The sequence below is a fragment of the Orycteropus afer genome, unplaced genomic scaffold (assembly GCF_000298275.1).
Source record: "Orycteropus afer afer isolate SDZICR_OR568_19922 unplaced genomic scaffold, OryAfe1.0 scaffold00037, whole genome shotgun sequence".
In the NCBI taxonomy this organism is placed as follows: Eukaryota; Metazoa; Chordata; class Mammalia; order Tubulidentata; family Orycteropodidae; genus Orycteropus; species Orycteropus afer.
In genome coordinates, this window is record NW_006921624.1 from 15,912,470 (window position 1) to 15,923,681 (window position 11,212).

Consider the following 11,212-nt stretch of genomic DNA (forward strand, 5'->3'; position numbering starts at 1 on the left):
CAAGTGAAGCCTATATATAACGACACATAGATTTACTTGTAGGAAATAGTTCATGCAATTGTGGGAGCTGGCAAATCCCAAATCCGTGGATCAGGTAGCAGGCTGAAGGCTTTTGGCTTACATGGTTGCAGGGGCCGAGAACCCCAAAATCTGCAGGTCAGGTGGCAGGCTGAAAGCTTCTTATGCCCCAGGCACAAATGATGAGAAGAGTACAGGATCAAGAAAATGAACTTTACCAGAATATCCGTTTATATACTGGAGGCAGGCCCGACCCCCAAGCAAACTCCTTTTTCAACTGATTGGCTGCTCACATCAGATCACAAAATACTGATTGATTACGGAGTAGTTGACAGATCACTGAGAATCATAGCCTAGTCAAGTTGACACATAAACCCCTGTGATTTTATGTGCTTTGCTAGAAGCATTCCTAATGAATTTTACTTACTTAATTGTTTTTAGTGCAAGTTGAGTAATGGTCTGTTTAGATCAGTTACCCTTAAAAGCTCTGGTGGCAGAGAGGAGCTCTGGGGCCGTAGTTCCTAAGGCCTTTGACTGCTAACCACAGGGCTGGCGGTTCAAACCCACCAGCTGTTCCTCAGAAGCAAGACTGGGCAATCTACTTCTGTGGAGATACCGTCTCGGAAACCCAAGGAGGAGGGGTCACTATGAGTTGAAATTGACTTGATGACAGTGAGTTTGTTTTTTTGGTTTTTTAACTTTCAAATGGATTTTGGTTTCTTCTGCTTCTCTTCAGAACCCATCTACAAGACATCTTGTGCTTTGACTATTCATGCTATTGGACGATACAGCCCTGATGTGTTGAAGAACCATGCCAAAGAAGTTCTGCCTTTGGCATTTCTAGGCATGCATGAAATTGCTGATGAGGAGAAATCAGAAAAAGAAGAATGTAACTTATGGACTGAAGTGTGGCAGGAAAATGTTCCTGGTTAGTAAATAGTACCCATGAACTAAGAACCACAGCTGGCACTTCTTACCCATATACTTTATTCAGGGTCAGTGGGGGCCCGGTGGTAGAAGTCTTGCCTGCCGTAAAGGAGGCCCAGGTTCGGTTCCTGGCCAGTTTACCTCTAGTGCAGCCACCGCCTGGCTGCCACAGGAGCTTTGCGTGCTGCTGTGATGCCGAGCAGGGTTCAGCAGAGCCTCTCGATGAAGAAAAGAGGAGGAAAGGCCTGGAGATCCCCTTCTGAAAACTGGCCAGTGGAAACCCTGTGGGTCACGGCCATCTAGACCTGTGTCCCTGGGGTTGCCGTGAGTCGGGCCGACTCCACAGCTGCTAACAACAACAGCATTCTTTATTCCCAAGCTCCTATAGTTAACTTTTTCCAGCACCTTAACAACACACATCCCATGTAGCTTCAACCCTTTCCAGATTGTTAAGTCCTCAAGGCTGGCACGCAGAGCTCCACTTTTCACTCTCTCATTGTTGCCCATGTACGGTAGGAAAATAATGCCTTGGGATATTATTTCAGAGTAGTGGTTCTCGGCGGTGTTTCTCACCCTGGTGGATGGAGACCACTTGTACAACATCCTCCTGTGGACATGCCCATTTTCCTGAAGTCCTCCTCTTGTAAAGATAAGCTACACCATATCCTTCCTCTTCCTTTGAGGGAGTGCTGGAATGTAATAGTTAAGAGTTCCTGCTTTAGATTAATGGTTACTAGAAAGGAAAAGGTAGTTAACCTTTTTTTTTTTTTTTTTTTTTGTCTCTTTAAAGTTGTTTTAATGGTGCTTTTCCTAACCCAGGTTCCTTTGGTGGCATTCGATTATACCTGCAAGAGTTGATTACCATTACCCAGAAGGCTTTGCAGTCTCAGTCCTGGAAAATGAAAGCCCAGGGTGCAGTTGCTATGGCATCAATTGCAAAACAAACCAGCTCTCTAGTACCACCGTATCTGGGAATGGTCCTGACCGCACTGCTGCAAGGCCTGGCTGGAAGAACATGGGCAGGAAAGGTAAAGGAACCGTTCATGCCCAGTTAAATTTAAAGGTATCCTTAAAGGATTATGGCTTCATTTTTCACTTTTTATAAAAAGAAGATTCTGGTTTCGTGGGACTTAAGATTGTTTTTGTGATTTGCATTTCCTAGCTAATGAGAAGCTTTGGGTAAACTTGGCCTGATTAAGTATCTTTTGTCAAAGTGTAACTCATGTGTTCTTAAATAATGCACAGTAATGCTGGAGATTATTTTTTATTTATCATGTTTAGCTTTGAAAATTAAGCCTTAAACCACATGGCCCCGATTTTGTGCTTGGTAACTTCAAGAACATAACAGGATTGGGCACATGTGAAATTGAGTAGCAAGGTGAGCTGCTACTTTACGTGGAGCTGAGGAAGCCCAACTCTGGGGCCTGTGAATCAGTAACAGTCAGTTTTTAAACAAAGGCTATTGTAGGATATTTAGTGAACCCTCAATGGGAAACATAAGATTGTGGCATTGTATAATGATCTACTTTATGTTGTAAAGGTCACTAGCGACCGTGTGTTATTCTAGAAGAAGTATAGACTAGGACCAGGTTCTAGTCCATGGCTGACACTTCCTGTGTGACCTTGGGCAAGTCAGCTCTCGAGGCCTTTATGAAATGGAGATGAAGATATTTACCCTTATTGCATGGTTGGGAGTCAAACTGGGAAAGTGCTTGTTAAACGATAACTCTTGTCAGTTTTTGTTGTCAAAAATATCTGAATATTCTGGTTGGCAGATGATACTTCTATATACATATTTGTATGTGCTATAGGAATGTCTACATATATAATAGAACTAACAGGGGCAAAGTTATGATAACTTGGGAGCATAACATAATACATACACAAAAACATTGTTCTACATCCTACTTTGGTGAGTAGTGACTGGGGTCTTAAAAGCTTGGAAGTGGCCATCTAGATGCAACAGTGAGTCTCTCCTCATCCAAAGGAAAGAAGAATGAAGAAAACTAAAGATGTATGGAAACAGTTAGTTCATGGAACCAGTGGACCATCTGAACCTAAGCCTATGTGACCGTGAGACCAGAAGAACTAGATGGTGCCTGGTTACCACTGTAAACAACTCAGAAAGGGATCAGTGCAGAGTTCCTGAATAGCATGGGAGAACAATGTGGAGCAAAACTCAAAATCATCAAAAAGACCAGGTTGACTGGTCTGATAGAGCCTGTGAGACCTCTGAGACTATGACCCCTAGTTACCCATTAGGTCTGGAATTGAACTCACTCCCGTGGCTTCCAGCCAAACAATAGACAGGCATGTGGGGTGAACATTTATGTGAGGTAGAAATATTCCTTAGAACAGTCAATTATGGGAGAACAAAAGGGCAGTGTTTGCACAGGGAGATAGCTCAGGGGGCAGGAATGCGTAGGAAAAAAAGACTCAGGGAAGAGGTAACTACAGGGAGGAAGTGGGAAGAGAGCTGTTACACTGGGGGGAATTGCAGTCAATGTCATAAAACAAAATGTGTATGAACTGCTTCACAGAAAATGGATTTTCTCTGTAAACTTTCACTCAAATCACATTAAGAATTAAAGGGGGGAAAAAAACACATCTGAATCTGAATATTCCTGAGGTAATTGTGGTCATTGAGAAGCTGGATGCCATGTGTGGGTTTAATAGCATTTTCTCATCTTTCATCCCTGTAGGAAGAACTGTTGAAAGCCATTACCTGTGTGGTGACAGCTTGCAGGTAAATGTTCTTTCACTGACAGTGCTGTATCTTTAGGCTGGGCCTGAAGGCTGCAGCCTCTATTAACTGTTGTGATGCTTTTATATGGGTCCTATAGTGCAGAGCTGGAAAAGTCCGTGCCCAATCAGCCTAGCACAAATGAAATTCTCCAAGCTGTTCTGAAGGAATGTTGCAAGGAAAATATCAAATACAAGATTGTAGCAATCCGCTGTGCAGCTGATGTCCTGAAGGCCACCAAAGAAGACAGATTCCAGGAGTTCTCCGATATTGTTATACCTCTCATCAAGAAGGTAATGGCCACCTGTATCATCAGGACTAAATTATACTTAAAGAAAAGTTAAAAAAGGAAAAAAAAAGGTTTTCTTGTGTCCTGATTACATGTTTTATTAGGATTAGATTAACCAGAAGTAGCATAAAATCCCAGCTCTTCATGGCCTTAAACAAGGTAGAAGTTTGTGTCTCACATAGTTGGGAACTTGACACAGTCTTCAGGGATTCTGGCTCCTTTCAGCTGCCAGCTCTGCCAGCCCTAAAGTGTGGCCATTGTTCATGGTCCACGGTACGTCTACGTTCGGGCAGGAGAGGTGGAGGAGATGAAGGGATGAAGAAGGGTCAGAGAGGGCTCGTCAGTTCTCTGTTAGAGAGAGCCCCTGGAACCTGCTGCTGATACCCGTTGGCCAGAACTTAGTCACAGAGCCATGCCTGGCTGCAGGTGAAGCTACGAAAGCTAGTCTTCATTCTGGACATCATTTGCCTTCCAGGGGTATAGGGGCGAACAGGTGCCGCAGTCAGTGACGGTCTCTGTCATAGTGCCAGTAAGCTTTGTTTTGCAAGCATGGGCAGGAGCAGCACATGCTTAGAGGAGACTCTCAGTCATGCTGGGGGGGGGGGGTGCCGCTGCTGACCACCACTGCCGTGTACCAACGGACTGTGGTTTCATTTGAAAAGTGACACACTCATTTTTAAAGGTTGGGCATTAGTTCAAAGAAGAGAAGCATAGTTTACCTTTCATTGTATGTGTATGAAACATATAGTATTGTGAATAGCTTTCTGATTTCTCTGTTACTGCGAGTTTGTATTTGTTTTCCTTCTTCAGAAATAAAACTAGAAATCATTTCTTTTGCATACAGTTGATAGAGATGGATTTGGAAGACTTGGGTTTTAAATTGTTGTATCACCAACAAGATGAGCGAATCATTTCTCTTAGCCTTGATTTCCTTGTTGTTGTTGTTATGTGCTGTCAAGTCGGACCCAACTCATAGCAACCCCTCCTTTGGTTTCTGAAGCAGGTATCACTACAGAAGTAGATTGCCCAACCTTCCTTCCGAGGAGTGGCTGGTGAGTTTGAACTGCCAGCTTTCTGGTTAGCGGTCAGGTGCCTTAGGCACTACGCTACCAGAGCTCCTACTTATCAAAAAAAGTTTGGATTAAATCATTACCGGAGTCCCTTCCTTCTTCGTGATTGTGTGATTCTAGTGCAGGTCTTCTTCTGTTGCACTCAAAATACTACATACACAGATTTATTTGCTTATTTTTTACTTACATTTATAAATTTCCGTATCAGATTCTCAAGGTTAGTTGAGAAGTAGTAGTCCTGCTACAAATCCTTCTTACAAATAGGAACACTCAGTATGGACACAAGAGAATTAAGTGAGTTGCTGAAATTGAGATGGTAGAGAATTTTGCATTTAATTTTTGGTTAGCAGATCCTGCTCTGGTCCCCTGATCCTTTAATTGTGTGTCTGTAACTTTAGAAGAAGAAAACATTAGGCTTTGCTTTCCCTTTCTTTGCTGTATCCTAGAACTCACCTGAAAGCACTGGCATCCGGACAATCAAAAAGGACGAGGAGAACGAGAAGGAGGAGGAGCTGCAGACAGAGTCGCTGCTGGGTGCCTTTGAGAGCCTGGGCAAAGCCTGGCCCCGCAGTGCGGAGACCCAACGTAAGCACCAGCACCGCCTTTGAGGAAAGGCTGTAGCCAGGTTACTTGTCAAGCGCATGGGCTTTCTCTCCAACAAATTACAGTTACCAATTCATTTATAGTGAAAATTTTATTCAGGGTAAATTCTACTCCTACGTCAGCAAATAATCTCATTGACCATGATGCTTTTTGTGTAGATATCTTGACTATAAAAAAAAAATTCTTGTAACTCTTAGTTTATGATGCTCCATTCCGAGGAATATGCAAAATTTATTAGAGAGGTCTCTTAATCTCAGAAATTAATGCTTTGTTACTAAGTCTTCAATCAGCAATTGAAATTGAGTTTCTCACTTTTGCTGGGAAACTCATGACTTTTTGAGAGATACTCAGAAATGACGTGTATTTCTAAAGGATTACATAAATCACAGGCTCTGACTTGGAATAGGTTACAGGCATTTCGGGATCCTTTGTCAGGTTCTTGGATACAGGATGGTGCTGCCGTACTGAGCGTGCCCCGTGTTGGGTGGTGCAGTGCATCCTGCTGGTCATCTTAAGTATTCGTGATGTTCCAGGAGTTTTGTTGATTATCCTTGATTGGTGTGTCTGCAGTCAGACTTCATTACCTTTGAGCTTTGTCACACATTGTGTGAACTTTTAAAAACAGGTTTGCTGTGTATAGGAAGGGTTTTCCAAAAGATCCAAATTCAAAAATAGTGTTATTTCTTGATACTATGTTTCAGACTGTAGTTGAGGCCCAGTTTTTGCTACCATTAGGACTGACTGAGCTCTGGTGGCATAGTGCCTAAGGCATTTGGCTGCTAACCAGAAGACTGGTGGTTCAAACCTACCAGCCTCTCCTCAGGGGAGGTTGGGTGATCTACTTTTGTAGAGATACCACCTCAGAAACCCAAGGAGGGGTTGCTATGAGTCAGATCCGACTCGACAGCAGTGAGCAGAAGCAGCACTGACTGTTCTTTTTTTTTTTTTTTAACTTTAACAAACAAGTTTATTTTCACCCAATTTAGAAGACTAGAATTCCAAATTAAAGGTGCTGACTCTAGGGTGAGACTTTCTGTCTGCTGGCTCTGGAGGAAGGCTCTTGTCTCTTTTAGCTTCTTCTCCTGGGTGACTTCCATGTGGCTTGGCATCAGTCTTCCCCTGAATCTAGGAGGTTCTTAGCACAAGGAGCCCAGGTCCAAAAGAGGAACTGTGCTCCTGGCTCTACTTGCCTGGTGGTAGGTCCTAGTCTCTGCTTCTTTGTTTAATCTCTTTTATATCTCAAAAGAGATTGACTCAGTAGGCAACATAATCCAGTAGATTGTATCCTGCCTCTGATCCTGCCTTATTAACATTATAGAAGTTAGGATTTACAACACAAAGGATAATTGCATCAGATCATATAATGGAGGATAATTGCCTAATTCTGAGAATAATGGCCTAGCTAAGTTGTCACATAATTTGTAGGGCCACAATTCAATCCAGAACGGCAGGTTTCATGTTTTTGTTTTAACATTGTTTTCTTTCTTGAAGTAATCCTTCCTTTTTTTTAATTATTGTTTTCTCTATGGATGTGTTACATGGAGAGCTACATGATTTGTCTTTGCCTGTGCTCTGTAGAAGGAGGGCGAGCCCTTTGCAGCAGGTGTGATAGCCAAAGCTACACTTCACGACCGTTGACTTCTGATTGCTACATTGCAGTCCATGAGAAAAGTAAAGCGTGAGATTGTATGAAAAATGATGCACACATCAAACAATTTTACCACAAAATGTATAAATATACAGTGATTTCAGTTACTTGGGGCAGCAGGGCTGAGGCTTTCCTGTGGGAATATAGCTGGATGTTGACCAGCATTCCACATTGGCTTTTTCTGTTCATCTGATTCATAATGCATTACCTGTGATTGCTGGGTTTGTTTCTTGAAAATGGACAAAGAAATTACAGACTCTTACTGAGCAATCCAAGTACAGAATTCTTCTAGACTTTTATCCCCTTCCCCCTGTTCTTTACATTTATTTGAGCCATACTAAATTTTAAAGCATTTAAAAACTAGCTCCTTTGTTGGGTTTTGTACACCTGTTTCAGCAGTTAGCATAGTATTAAATTACATAATTATAATAGCAAGTGCAGTTGACATAATAAATTTAGGATAAAGCACTGCTGACTGTTGGTAAGCCTACAGCTGGCAGTGTGTGAGGGGTGCTGGAGCCCCCAGGGTTGGGCTTCCTTTGGCCGTCATTCAGGACGTTGCATGGGAGAATGGAGTGTGCTGAAGGTGACCTGTCAGTTCTGGGCAGCGGTCATGCTTGGAAATGAACATTTATTAACAGTTACCTGTGAGCCCTGGCGGGAGGGCGCTTCTGGTCAAAGAAATCTGTTCGAGAAAGGGTACAAAATTAGGCTGAAATTTTTTGGGGAAATGTCACGGCTTTAATGAAAGTGTTTTGTTTGATACTTCTTTCTCCCTCCCCTCCTTTGCCTCTCCTTCTCCCCCCCTTTCTTTCTCTCCCTTTTTTTTTTTTTGCCCTCCCCTCCACCATTTCTCTTTTTCTAACGGTTTGTCTCTCTCTCGTTCTCTGTCTCTCTGTCTGTCTGTGTGTCTGTTGCTTGCTCTATCTCACTCTGTCTTTTTCTCAGGTTGCTATCATCGGGAGTTGTGCAAATTGATGTGTGAACGGCTGAAACTCAGCACGTGGCGAGTGCAGCTAGGAGTCTTGCAGTCCATGAATGCCTTTTTTCAGGGGTAATTTGCTTCATGGTTCACATATTTCATTACCTCCCCTCCCCTTGACATTTTCTATCTCATCAGTGGAAATCTTATAAACTTTAAATCTAGTAGCTGACAAAGTGGTACCCACAAATAGAAACTGTGCCAGAAGGGGGTGGAATGTCTCCTAATATCTAGCATTTATGTCTTGCTCTTTAAATTTGTGTAGATTAATGCTTTTGGAAGAAGAACATGCCGATCCTGAGGCTTTGACTGAAATTCTCCTTGAAACTTGTAAATCAATCACGTATCCTTTAGGTGAGTGTGGAAAACTGACATTGACGAGGAGTCCTGTTTTGAAAGCTTGGACCCGTGCTTCAGTGCTCTCTGCCTGGTCCCTGGAACTACATTTATGGAACAGCCACTGGATTGTCCTGCTAGTGTCTTTCACGTGTGCTCTGAACTGGAGTACTTCACTCTGGAACTGCCATTGGGGATTTTGGCACCTGGATTAGAAAAGCCTTTGTAACAAGTGTTTTCTTTTTTGAACTTTGACCTGGAAATAATTTCGAACTTAGAGAAACGTTTCAGGATGGTACATGCACTGTCTTTATACCCTCACTTAGGATCACCTGTAGCTTGTTGCCCCACTGGCTTTATCGTTGTCCTTTTTCTTTATACACATTTTCTTCTGGGCTGTTCAAAAGTGTACTACTTACAGCATTCGTGCCCCTACATCTAAATTCCTCTGTATGTGTTCTCTGACCTAACAGAAGAGGAGTTAGCACCTTTAGGTAGGATGTTACAGCAAATGTTTACCATTCATATTCCAGTTCTGTCAGTTGATTCCGTAATGTCCTTTGATGGATTTTTTTCCCTCCTCTATTGATGTAGGTCAAAGTCATTTATTGAATTTAGTTGCCTGCCTTTTGGTCTGTTTTCATCTGGAACAGTACCTCAGCCTTTCTTTGTCTTACATAATGCTAACAATTTTGAAGAATAACCCTCCCCCCCTTTTTTTAATTTTTACTGTGATTTGTGTGAAAGTTGACAGAGCAGATTTATTTTCTGTACAGCAGTTCATATACATTTTGTCTTATGACAATAACTGTAATTCCCCACAATATAACAGCTCTCTTCCCACTTCCTCCCTGTAGTTACCTCTTCCCTGTGTCCTTCCCTCCCGTGTACTCCTGCCCCCAGAGCTGTTTCCCTGTGCAAACACTGCTCTTCTGTTCTGCCATGATTGATTGATCACTCCAAGGAGTATATCTACCTGATGTAATGTTCACCCCATGTGCCTCTCTATTGTTTGGCTGGAAGCCACAGGAGTGAGTTCAGTTTCAGACTGAAGGGTGCCGAGGGGCAGTAGTCTTGGGGGTCTCAGCAGGCTCTATCAGACCAGCAAAGCTGGTTTTTTTTTTTATTTTGAGTTTTGTTCCATATTCTCTCACTCCATCCAGGATCTCTTGCACTGATTCCCCTCCAAGTGGTTGACAGTAGGAGCTGGGCACCATCTAGTTCTTCTGGTCTCATAGTCATATAGGCTGAAGATTGCATGGTGTACCAGTCCCTTGCACTAATTGTTTCCATGCATCTTTGGTTTTCTTTGTTCTTCTTTACTCTGGACAAGGAGAGACTCAAGATCCCAGTTGTTACTCACCAAGTAGGATGTAGAACAATATTCTTGTGTAGTATGTTATTTCAGTTGAGCTTGATGTCCCCTGTGACCACGGTCCTGAGCCCACAGGTCCAGCTACTCGCTACCTCTAGGTAGCTGGCTGTGGCCAGGAACCACCACAGCCTTGTTCCTTGTTAGCTCTACTGTATACCTGGACATTCTTACAGTGCATTACAAATATGCAGAAAAATCGTCTGCTAACCCCTTACATGGTCACGGGCACCCTACCCCCTTCCTCGATAAACCTCATCATTCAGCCTGTCCACCCATCTGTCCACCTATAGATCAATGCTTGCCATCACTGACCATGCAGTATGGTGCATGAAAAAGGGTTTATATTTGTTGTCTGTACCTCCCATGTACTTCTCTATGTCTTCCTCTTCAATGCCACTGTGTTGATCACTCGTATTTGGTACATTGCCCTTCCCTTCACCCAAACCAATACTTGTCTCTACCTATCTAGTGATGTTCCCTCCCCTTCCCACCCACCCCTGGTAACCAACAAAGAAAGTTTCCTTCCATATATTAACCTTTCCTTGCCTTTTTACACCAGTGAACTAATAGAGTATTTGCCCTTCTGTGGTTGACTTATTTCACTCAGCATAATGTCCTCCAAGTTCATACACGTTATGCAGTTTTGTAGATTCTACATAGTATTCCACTGTTAACCCCACCCCTTTTTAAAACAATGTTTCTTCAGTTGGCGTGTGTTTGATGGTTCTTCATGGTTAGACCCAGGTTCTGGCTTCTCCGTGGAGATGCTACATATAAGGGAAGTTGTGTCCTTCTCACATGGAGAGTCACATGCTGTCCCTCTGTTAGTTTTGGTTAACTGGTCTAAGTATTGGTCAGTTTGTTTCCACTGTAGAGTTAGTAGTTTTTTCCTCTCCTGTCTAATAAGCATTCTGTGGGGGACACAGTTTAAAACTATGCACATACCTCCCACCTCTTTGTAGTTGCCTCTCTAGATTTTAGTATACTTTGATGCTTCGTCCTTGAACCAATCTTTACTAAGTTGGCTGTACACTGTTGATTTTCTGACTCTAGCACTTCCTCTACATTTATCAGTTGACACTTGGCATTCTGTGAAGGAAGCAAAAGATCATTAAAAAGACAGGAAAGATAAAATGGTACAACCATTGTGGAAAGCAGTATGGCGATTCCTTCAAAAGTTGGAAATACAAATACCATTTGACCCAGCCATCCCATTACTAG

At 42.7% G+C, this 11,212-nt stretch overlaps 1 protein-coding gene across 1 annotated transcript in view; it reads left to right on the forward strand.

The window, feature by feature from the left end:
• Positions 1 to 11,212, forward strand: part of ECPAS (Ecm29 proteasome adaptor and scaffold) — a 105,944-nt gene that overhangs the window by 87,917 nt on the left and 6,815 nt on the right. Inside the window, 7 exon segments of the mRNA XM_007936772.2 lie at positions 755 to 946; positions 1,765 to 1,973; positions 3,648 to 3,691; positions 3,789 to 3,981; positions 5,494 to 5,632; positions 8,247 to 8,352; positions 8,546 to 8,634. Of these exon segments, the coding sequence (XP_007934963.2) occupies positions 755 to 946; positions 1,765 to 1,973; positions 3,648 to 3,691; positions 3,789 to 3,981; positions 5,494 to 5,632; positions 8,247 to 8,352; positions 8,546 to 8,634 (972 nt within the window).